The sequence below is a fragment of the Papio anubis genome, chromosome 3 (genome assembly GCF_008728515.1).
Source record: "Papio anubis isolate 15944 chromosome 3, Panubis1.0, whole genome shotgun sequence".
NCBI lineage: Eukaryota > Metazoa > Chordata > Mammalia > Primates > Cercopithecidae > Papio > Papio anubis.
The window spans coordinates 4195230-4212110 of record NC_044978.1 but is presented as its reverse complement, the minus strand read 5'-3'; the positions used below and the strand labels follow the sequence as shown (position 1 = coordinate 4212110).

At 40.5% G+C, this 16881-nt stretch overlaps 1 protein-coding gene across 50 annotated transcripts in view; it reads right to left on the bottom strand.

Annotated features, from left to right (window-relative positions):
- SORBS2 (sorbin and SH3 domain containing 2) overlaps positions 1-16881 on the bottom strand; it is a 371761-nt gene that overhangs the window by 27322 nt on the left and 327558 nt on the right. For 37 of the 50 annotated variants that reach the window (XM_021938999.2, XM_021939004.2, XM_017959270.3 and 34 more), the window contains 7 exons: positions 16823-16872; positions 13121-13308; positions 9201-10781; positions 6361-6449; positions 4885-4931; positions 2489-2603; positions 2275-2403 (listed from right to left, as the gene is read on the bottom strand). In XM_021938999.2, coding sequence (XP_021794691.2) covers positions 2275-2403; positions 2489-2603; positions 4885-4931; positions 6361-6449; positions 9201-10781; positions 13121-13308; positions 16823-16872 — 2199 coding nt within the window. The remainder of the gene's footprint in view (positions 1-2274; positions 2404-2488; positions 2604-4884; positions 4932-6360; positions 6450-9200; positions 10782-13120; positions 13309-16822; positions 16873-16881) is intronic. The other 13 variants (XM_021939026.2, XM_031664122.1, XM_021939027.2 and 10 more) reach the window with 1 other exon arrangement.

Here is a 16881-nt window from a genome sequence, read left to right as displayed (position 1 = left end):
TCTGGGATTGCAGGTATGAGCCACCACACCCGGCCCATTTTCTTCTTTAATCTACATGCGCTAAGTAGTGACAGAGTGAACTAAAGGGATGGGGAAAAGACAGCGCCCTAGGATATCAATAGCTGTGACAAGACTGGCATACCCTGACAATGTAAACCCAGCATTCATCTGAGTAGCTGGTGACCATTCCATACTTGTCATTAAATATTTGAATAGAACCCTTGGCTTTCACAACAATAGAAGTTTCTACAATCACTATTCCTTCCACCTGCAGTGACCCAGTCAGTGCCACAGAACTCAGTTTAAACTTTAATTCAAAACTACATGCAGCCTAGAAATAGGCAGGCAAGTTGATGCTACCCAGCAAAAACTGCAGCTGCATTCAGCAGGTGATACAGAAGCTTGGCAGCGGCACCTGATGGTGTGATGGAGCTGAAACAGACGTTAATCTCAGCCCAATAGGGCACCCCTCTTCAGGTGCTACCCAAGAAGAACTTCGACCTTGAGTAGCATTTGAAAGTTCTCTTTTTGTCAAAATCAACTGGATGGTTGATTTTGTGTGCTTCACCACTACTGAGCAGCACATACTCAAGAAAAGTCAATCTCAGGCTGGGTGCAGTGGCTCACACCTGTAATCCCAGCACTTTGGGAGGCCAAGGCAGGTGGATCATGAGGTCAGGAGTTCGAGACTAGCCTGGCCAACATGGTGTAACCCTGTCTGTACTAAAAATACAAAAATTAGCTGGGTGTGGTGGCGGGTGCCTGTAGTCCCAGCTACTTGGAAGGCTGAGGTGGGAGAATCGCTTGAACCTGGGAGGCGGAAGTTGCAGAGCTGAGAACATACATTGCACTCCAGCCTGGGTTACAGAGTGAGATTCCATCTAAAAAAAAAAAAAAAAAAAAAAAAAAAAAAAAAGAAAGAAAAAAAAAGAAAGAAAAAAGAAAAATCAGTCTCCCCAAATCTGAAAATTGCACTGATTTTCTAGTACACCAAGAACAGGCAGTTGCTAGGCTCTTGTGTGAGCTGTAAGAGGCGTTGGTGAAGCCTTTCCATAGAGCATGGAACAGGAGACAGAGTTCATGTAATGCTGGGTGGCGCAGCCCAGAGGGCAGGAAACGAAGAATCGGCTGATGATGCAGAATTAGGACTGATAGGAGAGAATGAGACAAGGTTCTGCCAGGACCAGAACAACCAGGACTGTGGTATTGCCCTTCATCGCACCTGGCTAAGGATTTCACTAGTAGGCGTGGGAAGTCCTAGAGCCACTGTAAATATTACTATCTTGCCTGTGTTGTGTGCAGAGGCAGTTACCTCAAACAAATATATGTCATGTTTAGAAAGCAAAAAAAATAGCTGATTTATCATTCTCAGTTATGTAAAGTAGCAAGAAGAGTTTTGTTTTTTTTTTTTTTTTTTTTTTGAGATGGAATCTTGCTCTGTTGCCCAGGCTGGAGTGCAGTGGCACTACCTTGGCTCACTGCAACCTCCGCCTCCTGGGTCCAAGCAATTCTCTGCCTCAGCCTCCCAAGTAGCTGGGACTACAGGTGTGCACCACCACACCCAGCTAATTTTTGTAGTTTTAGTAGGGATGGGGTTTCACCATGTTGGCCAGGCTGGTCTTGAACTCCTGACCTCGTGATCCACGCGTCTTGGCCTCCCAAAGTGCTGGGATTACAGGAGTGAGCCACCACGCCCGGCCTCGAGTCTTTTGATATTATTAAGAAGAGATACTAGGATTGGATGGGCTGCTAGAGAAATTTGGGTCAATTATGAGACCCAAAGAAGGGTGATCCAGGGAACAGCACTGCACAGACGGTTCTTAAAGCAGCTCCCTAAGAGGAAGGATTTTCTTCACCTAGGACCATTCCTAGATTCCAAGATAGAGGAAGATAAGGATTGGATTATCTTGTTTCTAAAAGATTGAAAAGCAAGGCAGCAAAACAACGATATTTTGAAGTGTATCAAACTGCTTTTTCCTTTTGTGCTCCCGAATGTATACGTCCTTGATTTTTCAGCCCCTTGCCCAGTTTCCCGGACTGAGCCACAGAGAGAGAAGCCTGGTATCCCATAGGGAACTCCTCTGAAAGGACACAGGGACCAGCAGGGAACCGTGACTCTGGGCTGCCTTAGGGAGTCCTTTGTGGAAAATAGGGCTGACATTAAAATGTCTAAAGAAAAAGATAACCTATTTTCGTTTTGAAAATACACAGCCTTTTCAAACACACTGACGAAACAACAACAACACCAACACCAACAAAAAGCAGCTGGGCTACCTTTCTCAGTGACAGCTCCACGTTTGTGTCTGCGCTGAAGTTGTATTTGGCTATAGCTTCTCCGATTTCTCCGGGCTGGGCTGGCGGAGGTGGTCTCGCGGGCTGTGCTTTCTCAGGAGGTGTGAGTTTCTGTGAAGGAAATCGTCATCTATTCTCAAATCTGTGGTGACCTTGGAAACCACCACCATCCAAGAGAGAAAGGCAGAGGGCTTACCTCTACGTATGAGATCGGGAAGATGCCCACTCTGCCGTGGTGTTCTCCCTCATACCAATTGTGATCGATTTTCCTGAGGATGTAGACAGTATCTCCTTTCTTAAATGACAGCTCCCTGGAAGAAACACGTTGACACGGTCTTCTCGTGATGTACAGCGATAATTCTGAAGATCAGCACCCTCGCTAGATCGGCGTTTGTTTGGCAAATACACTTACAATATTAAAAAATCCAATGTGATATTGAGTTGAGTCCGATTAGATAAGAATGATCCTTGCAAATTCTTAGAAGGTACTTAAAACATTATAACTTTAGAAATGATTTCAAAAAGAGCAACATTCCATTGGGTATAAATCATAGATTAATATGAAGTTTAAAGGAGGGGACAGACTCTTGCTACTTTATCATTAGTTCAGAAAAGAGGCATTTTGAAGCTTGGAAAAATGATGGAATACTTCTGCACTGATTTTTTTTTTTTTTGTCCTGAAGCTAGTTGGCTAGTTAGTTACCAGCCCCCCAGCCCCTTTTGATGTACTGAAGCTTACATGAAGGAAAACAAGTCCCATGTAGCCTCAGAATAGAAGTGCCAACACCAGAACAAACTTTATTTGTGGATCTTTGAAGTTGGTTGACAGGTATTTTAATAGAATAAATAAAAATATTTTTAAGACAGTAACTATGTTTTTCCATTTTGGCTGTTTCTAAGAAAATTGTAGGTATATTTGATTTGGGCATTTATAATTTTAAGTTATAATGACATTATTCATTTTGAATAATTCACACCTAAACTTATCACCTTCACTACATCAACTTTTCCTGGCTTAATCACCAGGTGATTAGGTTGGTTCATTATTTTGCCTCCACAAGTATTCTTGGATGGAGGGCGATTAATTTGTATCTTCTCCCGAGAGCCTCGCTTTGCAACACATCTGCCTTCCCAATCTTCTGCATTGTTTTGTTCAGAATTTTCATTTCTTTAATCTTTTAAAAAAATTTTGGTTCAGAATTTTCAGTTGGATCATTTATCAGTGTATACCATATGATGGAGAGAGATTTGTACCTGATGGAGAACGCTTCTCATTGATTAAAATCATTAATGGGAAAAGGGTGGCATATTAAAGGAATGATCACACATTTAGAAGTGCTAAAATCTTCACAACTGAAAGTGTGTTAAATTTTCAGTAACCCTAAAAACAAAAAAGATTCACAGAGCTTTACATTCAAATACAGCGCTTCCTTCTTTTGTGCAAATGCCTAATATAAAAAACAGAAAGCAAAGCAAGATATTTAATGTTCGCAACACAACAGTTTTATTTGTATCAGGTATGTTTTGTTTCCAGAAATGAGACTAGCTTTTTAAAATGTATATGTACCTATGAATTAGAGGCAACCAAGTTTTTAAAGCTATGAAAAGGATTCTTTTGTATTTGTACGGGGTTGCATTTAAAATTTTGAAGTCCTTAAGACACAGGAAAGTCTCACTCTTGTTTTCAAAACTGTGTCCCTCTCATCTCAGACCTAGAATTTTAAAGTCCCATTTGCTTTTTTCCCCTCACTTTTATTTTTATTTATTTTTGAGACAGAGTCTTGCTCTGTCACCTAGGCTGGAGCGCAGTGGTTTGATCTCGGCTCACTGTAAGCTCTGCCTCCTGGGTTCAAGCGATTCTCCCGCTTCAGCCTCCCAAACTATGCTTGGAATGTTTTGATAAATACATGTTATCAAATTCCTCCAGCTAGTGTTAATTACTCCCCAATACTTTATTTATTTACTTATTCATTCTTTTTTTGAGACAGGGTCCTGCTCTGTTGCCTAGGCTGGACTGCAATGGCGCAACCTCAGCTTACCGCAACGTCTACCTCCAGGGCTGAAGCAATCCTTTCGTCTCAGCCTCCAGAGTAGCTGGGACTATACAGGTGCATGCCCCAGTGCCTGGCTAATTTTTGTATTTTTTGTAGAGACGTGGTTTTGCCATGTTGCCAGGCTGTTTTGAACTCCTGGGCTCAAGTTATCTGCCTGCCTTGGCCTCCCAAAGTGCTGGGATTACAGGCATGAGCTACTGTGCCTGGTCCCCAATACTTTATTAATTCATTATTGATGCAAAAATTCTAAAAACAAATATTCGTAATTTCTTTTTGTTTTTCCTTTCCTTAGAACTCATTGTGTTCCACCTAACATGTTTAAAGTAATTTAAAACTCAGTATTTCTCAACTAAACTTAAAATAAAAATAAAATGACCCTATCCCAAGTAATTCTGAAGGAACCATTTAATTAGAGTAGATTGCTGCATTGGGAATTAGACCACATTTGTAACACATCCCGTTGCAATGCTTATTTCTTAAAGCATTATTAACATTTAAAACCACCTTAAATCATATGATGAGTATTTATCTTACTTACTTAGATGTCTGAGCCTTAAAATCATAAACAGCTTTTGCAGGCAATTTCTGAAAAGGAAGATAAGCAATTAGTACTAATTTAAAATTTGAATTTTCTACAAGAAAGTAGTTTCATGTGCCTTAAAGAAAAAGGAAACCTCAGGGAATGATAAACATATGTAATGTCAATCCTATATTTAATTTACAAATAAGTCCATTTATTCTTCATTTATATATTTAAGCTATAACAGGAATATAATAGAAGGCTTATCCACCATCACATTTCATCTTAGGAAGTAAGGGAGATTAATGTTATAATGAGAGAATAAAATGCCTGCTGAGGATTGCATCCTAGGCATCATTTTGGCTGTTACAAAGGCTTTTCCCAGGATAAATGTGGAGGGTCAATGGCTCTATGTTCTATGGAGATTGACACAGCTTTTTCTGAATCATAATAAAAGGACCAGATGTCATAAAAGAAGTCATCATTCCCTTTATTAGACACTTATTAACATATTAGCAAAAATATTAGCTCAATTATCACTAGGAGGCTAGTTACCAGGCAAAAGTATAGGTGTGATCATCTTGCATTCCGTAGAGGGTTCAGGAACCCTTCAACACTCTGTCCACCAGCCACTTGTCTTTTAGTGGTGATGTAATGTAACATGTACCCATTCTCAAACTTTGGGGCCTACAAATCTCCCTGAGGCACCCCGTACCCTATAGCTAGCTAGGGCAGCTCTTCCTTCCCCACCAACCAACAATCCCTTCACTCCATTCCTTTTCCCCATGACTCTGGTGAACTTTAGGAATCCTGGATCATTTCTAACTTCTTTGGGGATCTCACAGGCTCTGGACTGCATCAGATGCCTGTAAGATCCTCTGGAGCGGATGCCAGTCCTAGTCCAGCTTTTCGTTTCCATCCAGCGCTCACGGCTCCAAGGCAGTTTGAGCAAGAGCTCTAGCCCCGGCTCAGGGCCCTGGACAGAGTTCAGTGGTGGGTAGCTCCCAGGGGCAGTGTCCCAAGAACTGGGCTGGTTAAAAGCTTTTTTAAGGGATCCTCTCCAATAAAAGTAAGCCAGCAAAAATTATTTATGTAGGCTCTGTATTGATTTACAACACAGTTGACATCAGGCTTTCTCCTAGACCAGTGGGCCAAGAAATTGTACAGAGGAAACCCATTCCCGCCACAAGGTGCCCTAACTCAGGACACTTTTAGGTCACAACGGTTAAGTTCATGGGCATCAGATCAAGACTCGGAGAGGCCTCATGGCCAAAACCGGACCACCACTAGGGAAGACCCAGAGCTAGGGTCAGGGCGCGGACTGCTTCGAGGGTCAGAGTTGCTATGCTTGGACTCCAAGGAAAATTGTTTCTAGTTTCTCAGTATTTTCATGTTTTCTGTCGGGTTCTTTACTGGTTTGGGATAATGTTTGGCTGACAAGTGCCCTATCAAGCGGGTTGCTGTAAAAGACTCCAATGCTATTAAATTAACTACCTCTTTTTCTGGAGTTCCTCTTCTTTCCCTTGGTGTACTTCTCCCTGTGTCAGTCAAAGTGGATGAGTAACTTCTAGGGGACTCACGGTCTATTGGAAAGAACAGGGCCAGTCACAGTGAGTATCCACTTAATTACAAGTCAACTTGTTCTGCCATTTTCCCTGGTGGCAACTATTTTTTCCCCAAATTTGGAGAGACACCATTGTCAAACACATGGGTATAAAACTCATAGGTCATTACAAAATTGTGAAATAAGACACAAAACAAGAGCATTTCAAAAGGAAAAATATCTGAGGTTGCAGAAGTATTATAAGTGTCTATATAAATATAATAGCTACATTGCTGATTAATTATATTGCCACACCCACTATAGACAATTTATAATTAGAGGGATTTTTCATATAAAAATTTTTCAAAACTTTCCGTTTCTATGCCTTTGCCTCTAATTTATAATTATTATTATAAGACTTACAGAGGATGGAGAATTTGAAAACAGAAACAAATTGTAGAGAAAGAAACATTTTGTGGAATAATTTAAGACAGTAGTAATGAAAAAAAAGAGATAAAACCAAAGAAAATATGAGGATGACAAGAGTGTGGATGAACATTCTCCTTTCACCTTACTCTCCCCTCTTCTTTCTTACTCTGTTTTTAAATACTTATTGAATCTTAAGATGCCATACTGTTTATCTACGGCCTTCTTTTGTGCCCAGATGATAAACACCTTATCAGAAAGCAAAGAAACAGAGATATTGTTTCTTCTTACTGCAAGCAAAAAAGGGATAAACAGAAAGCATCATGTCAGTTGCCAAATTGCTTATGAAATATTGAATTCATTTTGTTTATCTTAAAGCAAAGCACAAATAATCACATTACAAAATTATGATTGCATGTAGTTCTTAATAGTATCTTATACCTTTTGCATTTACGTGACTTACATATGGAGATGTAAGTAGACATTAAAACTATTCCAGCAGTCTATGTCATAGAATTTTATCAGTATAACTGGGTCAATATTTGTCAATTCTTTCTTTTATCCCTTTAGTAAATCTAGTTATCCAGACTGACAAGAAGCATTAAAAGTAAAATTTATTTTATCCATCTATGAAGGAATTTAATAATAAGAAAACATTGTTTTAGGGTTTTGACTACTTTGATGATATAAATTCTAAGTTAATATACTTTTATGATCAGAGGGCCTGATAATGATCACAAATTTTAAATTCCTTTTTCTACCCCATGGAATATAAGCTATTTTTCACTTGGGTGAAACACAATTGGAAAGTAAATATTTTATTAAAAAACAAAATACTTTTAAATGCATTTCAAAGCCCTTTCAAGTCATGTTTCAAAAATGTGCTCTTATCTGCACATAAAATTGAGACATGATTATATTAGGATATTAAAAACCTGGAGAAGGTAGCTAATTTATTAAAAAATTGGATCCTGACACATTTCAATTAGTGAAAATTTTCGATTGTAGAAATTGATTTTTAAAACTCTAATTGATGATTTTGAAGCATGTTGCTTCAGTCTAAGGGTAAGCAAAGATAAATATAAGTATATGGTACAGCATCAGTGAAAGCAAAGAAGATAAATACTAAGTAGATTTGTGCAAGTTGATTAACGATCGAGTCATATTTGACACTAATACGAACTGTGAATTATGTCTTTCTTTGTCTGAGATTATATTTTATACTATAAATTCTGAATTATTAGGAGTTTGAATCCCTTTTCTGTTACCTACTCTCTGTGTGACCTCGGACAAATTTCTTATCCTCTCCAGGCCCAACTTTGAGAATTGAAAATGGCTCTTAAAACAACACCCATTTCATAGGCCTAGGCCAGTTTTGATTAGATAATGTATATAAAGCACTCTGTAGTGTCTGGTGCATAGAAGTTTCTCTATTGACCAACTTTCAGCCCAGAATGTTCATTCCAGCTTCTTAAAATTTACGTAGTGAACAGATGCGCTCTAAGAATTAACAAAAAGAATTGGTCACAAATATTAAAACACTCTGGGCTATAAGTTATATAAATCTCAAAAATAGTCCTCTGCCTTTCAACTGCTGTTTATTCTTGTGTTGCCACTTCAAAGTTATCTATGAAAACAGAGTTTAGAATCACTTTTAGCCTGAATAACATAATTCAAATTTCAATACAGGACTGTTTTAGCAGAAAGAGAAAGTGAATGAATTAAGTAATGGAAAAGAGAAAATGAATACACTAAATGGTGGAAATGGGACTTTTATATATACAGCTTAAAGATACATTCACAAAAATTTTATCACAATTGTGTCCTTGAAATGGAGAAAGCTATTAAGCAAGTCCTAATTTCTTTGTGTCCATCAATTACTGATCACATCTTTCAGTTTTGCTTCTTGAATGTTTTGATATAGTATCTTCTATATAGAATGTGAGCAAATTATTTATGAACAGAATGAATATAAAGTTTTAAAGTTAATATACACATTTTTAAAAGGCTATTTGTGGAACTATAGGTTTTGATTCATGACACAACGTAATTTATCATCTCAGTGTGAGTAATGGTTGCTTCAACCCTAATCCTGAGCTACACAATGGCCTTCCCTCTCATTTTTGAAAGAGTAAATTTTTGTGAATTGATGATCACTTTAAGCCACACATCAAGTCCAAATATCACATGGGCAAATGAGCAATATTCAGTAACACATATTTGCACAACAAGTTTTTGCTTCACAACACATAACGACGCCAAATGGTCTCCCAGCTCAGGAGTGATGAGATGTTGGAATGGACAATGAAAGAGCTGGAGGGTGGGTCTCTGAACCACAAGGAAAAAGAAAGAAAAGCTCATCCACCTTGGAGTGCACCGCCACGGTCCTGGTGGTGGTGGTAGTTGTTGGCTGTGTCCACGTCTTGGAAAGAGGCACTGTGAGGCATTCTCCCGCAATCATTCTGGTAGGGTGGACAATGAATAGCACCATCTTGAGGCAGTGGGTGGAGAGGCTGGTGCAGGGGGCTCCTCCTCAGTGCCCTCAGGGACGAGTTCCTCTCGGGAACATCTGGCAGCAGCTCACTGATGAGACGGTGCAAGATGCTGTTGTCTGGCAAGCTCCCCCTTTTCTTTTCAGCTTTAATTTGGTCACAGATGTCTTTAAGGGCAGAGTCCAGAGCCTCAAACACAGATGCTTTACATGTTGCCTTTTCAGTCTGTTTCTTGGGGGCTGAATTTCTTTTCCTGCGGAAAGGCACAGGGCTGACTAGAAAAGCCAGTTTAGAAAGGCCAGGGTCCATTTCTTGCCTTCTGGGCTCCTCGGGGTTTTCGTGTCTGGCTCTTTCGTGTTTCAACATCGTGGTAAATCGAGTGTAGGAGGCCGGGCATCTGCCTTTGCAGGAGCTGATGAGGTGGCGGTGGTGGTGGTGGTGATGGTGGTGGTGGTGGTGGCTGGATCCATAAAAGCTTTCCGAGGATGTGAAGGAAAAGTGATCAAAGTCACTTTCACTGCAGAAGGATGACCCCTCTACGTGAATGTAGTCACTGTGGTCAGACACAACCCCATCCTGGTCGCTGTCGGAAAACTCCACGTGAGCTCTGGGCTGCTCATCGCTGGTGACTTCAATGTGAATGGGCACCAGGGCGTTAGACGTGCAGCCTCGTTGGCCCTGAGAGGGGTGTCCACTCTGATTTTCTTCCTCCAGCAAATACTCAATGGAGAATCGCCTCTTGGGACATAAGCCGTTTTGTGGTGGTTCCAGGGTGACGGGAGATAGCATGTCATCCCCTAAATTGGGCATGGATTTGGACTTCTGAATCAGCTTTTCGAATTCGGAAATGCGCGTGGGCACCATGTCCCGGGGCACCTCCTCCGTGGAGGACTGGCTCCAGGCCTGCAGCAGGCCCTTGTGCTGCTGCTCGCTCTCGTACTGCAGTATCCTGGACTTCACGGAGCAGATGACCTCGGAATTCATCAGGTCCTTGCGGTTAATGCGGTGCATCTTCTTGTACATCTTTAGGAACCCCGGGGCGTTGTGGGCTGACCGGTGTCTGATCCTCGACCTGCCAGCGCTGCGAACCTCCTGGATGTAGGGCGACCCCCAGGCTCTGCGGCAGCTGTCTTTGGAGTCCTCTTCACACAACAGGGAGCCCATACTTTCTGACTTGATTTTCGGGTCCGGGAAGCTCTCGCAGTCATCATTTAGGAGATCGTCACAGCTCCGGGATTTCATTTTGGGAGAAACGGTTTCTTCGGTGCTGCTCCAGATTTCTGCGTTTTGCCGGGCCATTTGCCAGCCGTTCTTGAAACTGATGGCCCTTGGGGAGTCCCGAGGGACGTCTAAGTGCTGTCTATAAGTGCTACAGTAATCTAACTCACTGGAGGGGTTGCCGTTGAGCCCTGAGTAACTGCAAAGGGATGGACACATTTTGCTATCATCCCCACCTTTTAATCCAGAGCAGCGTGGTAGAAGAGAGACATTTGGAGAAGTTAAAAGGTTCACAAAGAGAGGAGAGCATGTCAGTAAGCATCAGACAGCACAGCAAGGGGAAAGCAGTTAGTGTGTTTTAGTCTAGAGGCTGATTGTTAACGCATGGAGCTTCAGCTCTAGAGAAAAAGGTCTAATTCTAAAGCGAGCTAATACTTTTTCAATGAATGTAGCTTTGCAGAGAGAGTTGGCAAAACTATGCCTAAGAAGTAACTGATGGAAGCAAATACGCCTACTTCTATTGCATAATTCATACACCTTTCTGACAACACTGTTTGCCAAAACACAATAGTGCCTCTTCAGCTGATAGCATGATCTGGTAGTAAAGGTTTAACAATTAGTGTCAAAAGTGTTATACACTTAATCAATTTAATAGGGCCGGAATTTGAGTCTCATTTGATTCGTAATGATACATAGGTAGAGAGGGGTTTACACATTTACATCTAATTAATACTCTCAGGACTATATCAAATAATTTTTTATGGGTTTTGGATTTTAAAAGCTATAAGGCAAAGTATTCTCCAAAATTGCAAAATCAAAATGCTGTGAACTATTGCTGCTAATGTTTTTCCAAGAAAAAAAATAGCTAAAGCTCTTTAAACTAACTAATTTACCTCTTAAATTGCTCTACCTTTAACCTCTTATTAGGTACATAGTTCTCATAGGAAAACTGAATATAATGCAAAGCTTTCGTCAGAGGCACATATATCATGCTTTTTTTCTGGGAAGAGTTTTTAAAAAAATATTTGCAATTTGATAATAGAGATGTACACTTGGATTCAATTTTGAATAGCTATGGAAATGTTCTTTTGTTTTGCTGAGTTAACTAATAAATGAGAAGCCAAATTATATCTAACAGGACATTTTCTTCTTAGAAATAAAATCTAACAGAGGAAAATGTCTCTATTCAATATGCATACCTTACAATGTTCTCTAAATTCTTTAAAAGTAGGTGAGCACATTAGGTAGATATGTACTGCCTGGGAAAGGAAGTTGATTTAACACTCCCTGTGATAAAACAAATATCTACATTTATCAGAATCCTTTTAACTTTTGGGTAGTATACAATAATAATGAGTCAATGGCATTGCATGACTTACTTGTTACCTTAAGATATTCATTGGAATAAGTGAGTTGGATCTGAGAAGGCATCTCTGCTCCTCAGAGGAAAGGAGGATGGATGGAGCTCGTATGCCCTGAACCATCAGCTGATATCACAGCTTTACGAGGCCTTAAAAGGGCTAGGCCTCCACCTACTCAGAGTCCAATCATCACAACCAGAATATCTTTTGCACACAAATCAGCTATCACTTTTAACTATCATGTGGCAATGGTTTTAGTGAGTATAGTTGATAGGTGTAGCTGAATCGGTCTAGTTTTATAGAAACTTATGTTAGAGCTCAATTTCTTCACACATTTCAAAATCTCTTTCTCTTCTGTTTCGATCCTGAGATATTAGAAGAGATTGTGTGGTCCCATATTTGGTAGAGCCCTAGCTCCCTGTGGATGCTGGTTCAATCCTCACTCTCCATCTCAGAAATATTCCTGTCCTCAAGGAAGACCACTAAATGGTCTCCCAGAAACCAGAGGGAGTGACTTACTCCTTTCAACAGTGAGCTCCCTACACCTGCAGTGAGGAGACAGGCCGCCCAGAAAAAAGGCTTGGTGATTCCTGAATGACGTAATTATGGTCCGGGACCCATCAGTCCTGACTGTGAACTGCTGTGAATTGACCACTATGTTACCTGGCAGGACGTGGATGCTCCACTGTTCATACGAAGGTGGCCCAAAATATACAGCAAATGGCTAAAGAAATTAATAGGTCGGATTTTGTTTTTAAATCTAGAATTGAATAACTTTTAAAAACCTCCAAACCAATGTATATTTTAGGTAACAATTTCCTCTGTTGCTGCTTGTAATTTCTATCCTATAAATTTGACTGATTTGCTAGTTGCAGAAACATTAGAAAATTTTGACTATACCTCAATGTTTACAAACGACATCTTTTAGTAGCCTGATGATACATATTTGATACTTTGAATTTGTTTAGAAAGGGATCTATTTGGGGGGGAAAAAGCGTTAGCAGATGCTAGTCAGAGTTCTTGAAGCAACCTAAGTGGCTCGCCAGCTTGAGTCAGTCTGGGTGGGAAGAGAGCTATTGTTCTAAAACTGTATTTTATTCCAGACACTACGTGGGAGCTGGCACGTGCCACTATCACTGGGCCAGCTTTCACACAGTGCTCTAGGCTAAAATGTAAACTAGTAAATTGTTGTGTTTTCATTTACTATTGCTCACCTTTTGCTCTCGATGGGGAAGAAGGAGAAGAGCTAGTGAAAGACTTTGTAAGGGTGGTGCTTGATCCTGGGAGGTCCGCTCGGCCTGGGCTAGTCCTGCTCACACTTTGATCTCCCAAGCCCCGTGGTGGACCCACTGCAGGCTCGCTCTTCCTCCGCTTCCTGAAGTCACTGGCCATGCTTGCAGAACTGAAAGAAGGAATCAGATCTGTTTGACTGGCACTGGAGGAGGTTAAGGTGTGCACCAGAAAAACCAGTGGAACATGCTAGTGACTCCTAAACTTCTATCCCCAAAACTGCATGGCTAGGAACCCATCCCTCGATGTTCAACATGATTTCTCTAGACGGATCCTTTTAAAAATGAATAGACTTTATTATTTATTTATTTTGAGACGACTTCTGGCTCCGTCACCCAGGCTGGAGGTGCAGTGGTGCAATCACAGCTCATTGCAACCCCAAACTCCTGGGCTCAAGGGATACTCCCACCTCAACCTCCTGAGTAGCTGGGACCACAGGCGTGTGCCACCACATCTGGCTAATTATTTAAATTTTTATTTACATAGAGACAGAGTCTCACTCTGTTGCCCAGGCTGGGTTGAGACAGAGTCTCAAACCCCTGAGCTCAAGTGATCCTCCATCCTCAGTCCCCTGAAGTGTTGGGATTACAGGCATGAACCACTGTGCCCGGCCGACTTAATTTTTTTAGAGCAGTGTTAGGCTTGCAGAAATGATGATTGGAAAGTGTAGAGAGTTTCCTTGTAGTCCCTTTCCTCTTGTACAGTTTCCCTTATCATTTACATATTCTTTTAGTGGGGTACATTGTTACAATTGATGGATCTACCTTGATGCATCTTCACCCCAAGTCCATAGCTTACATTTGAGTTCGTGTTTTGTCTTAAACATGTTATGGGTTTTGAGAAATGTATAATGATGTGTGTCCACCACTAATGTGTCAATCATATAAAATAGTTTTACTGCCATAAAAAGTTTCTCTTCTCCAGCTTTTCATCCCTCCCTTCCTCCCGCTCATCCTGGCACCTATTGATCTTTCCACGGCCTCCACAGTTTTGCCTTTTCACCATGCCCAGTTGATATCATGCAGGATGTGGCCTCTCGGATTGGCTTCCTTCACTCAGTAATATACTTTTAAGGTTTCTCCATGTGCTTTTTGTCACTTGATAGCTCATTTCTTTGCGTTGCTGAGCCACATTCTATTCCACAGATGTGCTAGAGTTTATTTATCCATTCACCTATTGAAGAACATCTTGGTTGCTTCCAAGTTCTAGCAATTATAAATAACGCTCCTAAGAAAACCACCTGCTGGTTTTTGTGTGAACGTAAGTTTTTAAACATCTTTGAGGTCAAAATTCTCCTATAGTGAAATATGTTGTGATTGAGAATTCAGTGCTGTAATTTGTATCTTATATCTTTTCTCTATAAAGCAGAGTTCCAATAACATGAATATACCCAGAGTGGCATACCAAATACAGGAAAGAACTGGAAAAAAAAAAAAAAAGGCATCAAGAGAGGCAAATTTCTCTCACCTCAAGGGTTGCCTGCAGCTTGTCCTATCATCTTAGCTCTAGAAGACGTTGTATTGGAATTCCAACATTTTCTATTTAAATGATGAATGAAGGCTGAGCATTATGGTTCATGTCTGTAATCAAGTACTTTGGGAGGTCAAGGCTGGAGGATGACTCAAGGTCAGGAGTTTGAGACCAGCCTGGACAACTAGTGAGACCCTGTCTCTACAGAAAAGAAAAGTTAACCAGTTGTGCCATGTGCCTGTAGTTCCAGCTATTCAGGAGGCTAAGATGGGAGGATAGCTTGAGCCCAGGAGTTTGAGGCTGCAGTGAGCCATGATTGCACCACTGCACTCCAGCCTGGCAACAGAGCAAGACCCTGTCTCATCCGTCAATCAATCAATAGTATCAGTTACCTGGTCAGCAAATTAACTATTAAAGATTCCTTCCTCTCATTTGCATAAAATACTGTCAATAGTCTAGACTAGCAGGGAGTTTGTGTCATGGTTTTGAGTTTGAGTACAGTACATTTAAGACAAATGTTAATGAATGAAGCCACACATGGCACGGCATACTGTGCGTGAAATCCCTGGATTCTTAGACAAGAATTGTGTAGACAACAGTGGTAACAGCAACAGCAGCAATCCCAGCTCCCAGGGAGCCCAGCAGAATGCTATGTGCTTTATTTACGCTTTTGTCTTATTTAGCTCACACAGCAAACCTATGAGATATGTGCTGTTATCTCAGTGTTACAAATGGTAAAGCCAATACATGTGCCTGGGATGTACAGAAGCTGAGAGGCAGACCTCAGAACTGGTTCGTCCTCTTCTGAAGAGGATGCTGCATCTCCTAGACCTGTTTTTGCTGTGATTGTCCTGTCATGTGAGGGTTTGTGTGTCTTTATGGCAATCTTTAGATTAGATTAAAACTCTAAAATTCAAATGTTTTAGGTGCATAGATAGAGGCACAAGATAAAAAGGAGGGTTCGAGAGTTCCTTTCTCAGGGTTGTTATTGTAGTTGGTTGGCACTCAGAAACCCAATTTACGATTGACCCAATTCACAAAGAAATCTACATAGAAGGGTAAATTAATGCTACTACATAAATATTTGTTATTGATGTTACAATAGGGCTGGGAGTTTGTATTATTCAATATTACTATTGAACTATGTCTGAGTATGTCTGAATTTTGTGTTTTTTTTTTTTTTTTTTTTTTTTTTTTGAGACTGAGTCTTGCTGTGTCCCGAGGCTGGAGTGCAGTGGTGAGATCTCAACTCACTGAAACCTCTGCCTCCCCAGCTCAAGCGATTCTTCTGCCTCAGCCTCCCGAGTAGCTGGGACTATAGGCGCCCGCCACCATGTCCAGCTAATTTTTGTAGTTTTAGTACTGATGGAGTTTCACCCTGTTGGCCAGGATGGTCTCGATTTCTTGACCTCGTGATCTGCCCGCCTCGGCCTCCCAAGTGCTGGGATTACAGGCATGAGCCATCGTGCCTGGCCATGAATTTTGTAATATTTTAAAGAAAGTGTGATATTTAAAGCTAACAGAACTTACCTCAGGCAAACTCTGAGGGAAGTTAGGCCTAGTGGTGACAACTTATCTTGCCTCAATTTCTTTTTTTTTCTCTCTCCTTGCCAACTGTGTAAACTCGGTAAGTTACTGAGCCTAGGTGTCACCTTCCTCAGAGATAAAGTGGGGACACTAGTATTTAACCATAGTGTTGTCTTAGGATTGAATATGTTTTGTTCATTTATTGGTAGTATTAATAAAAGCATTTCTGATTTGTGTGGTCAGAGTATAATCAACAAATATGCGTAAAACAATTTTTAATCTATAATTTTTTTCAAACATATTATTATAAGGGCCACTTAACAACACTGAAAATTAGTTACTTACAATTCCCATCTAAAGAAAAGAAAACTGGGTATAGGGGAGTAAGGGAAGAGAAGGATATCTCGGTCTATGAAGGAATTTATAATTAGTTCATTAATTTTTTGGAAATTCTTGAAATGATCATATAAAATGATGCTGAAACAAAATAAAACGACTTCATGAGGCATGGTACTTCAAATAAAAATGAGTGATACATAATACTCATTACTACTTCACTGAATAATTTTATTGTTGAAAAAGAAACCACTGTTATAGAATATTCTGCTACAACATAATGAGATTCTTACCTCATGGGTCTTTCCAGGCTTCTGTCTATAGACGACTGATACAAGGAGGCCTGTTAAGA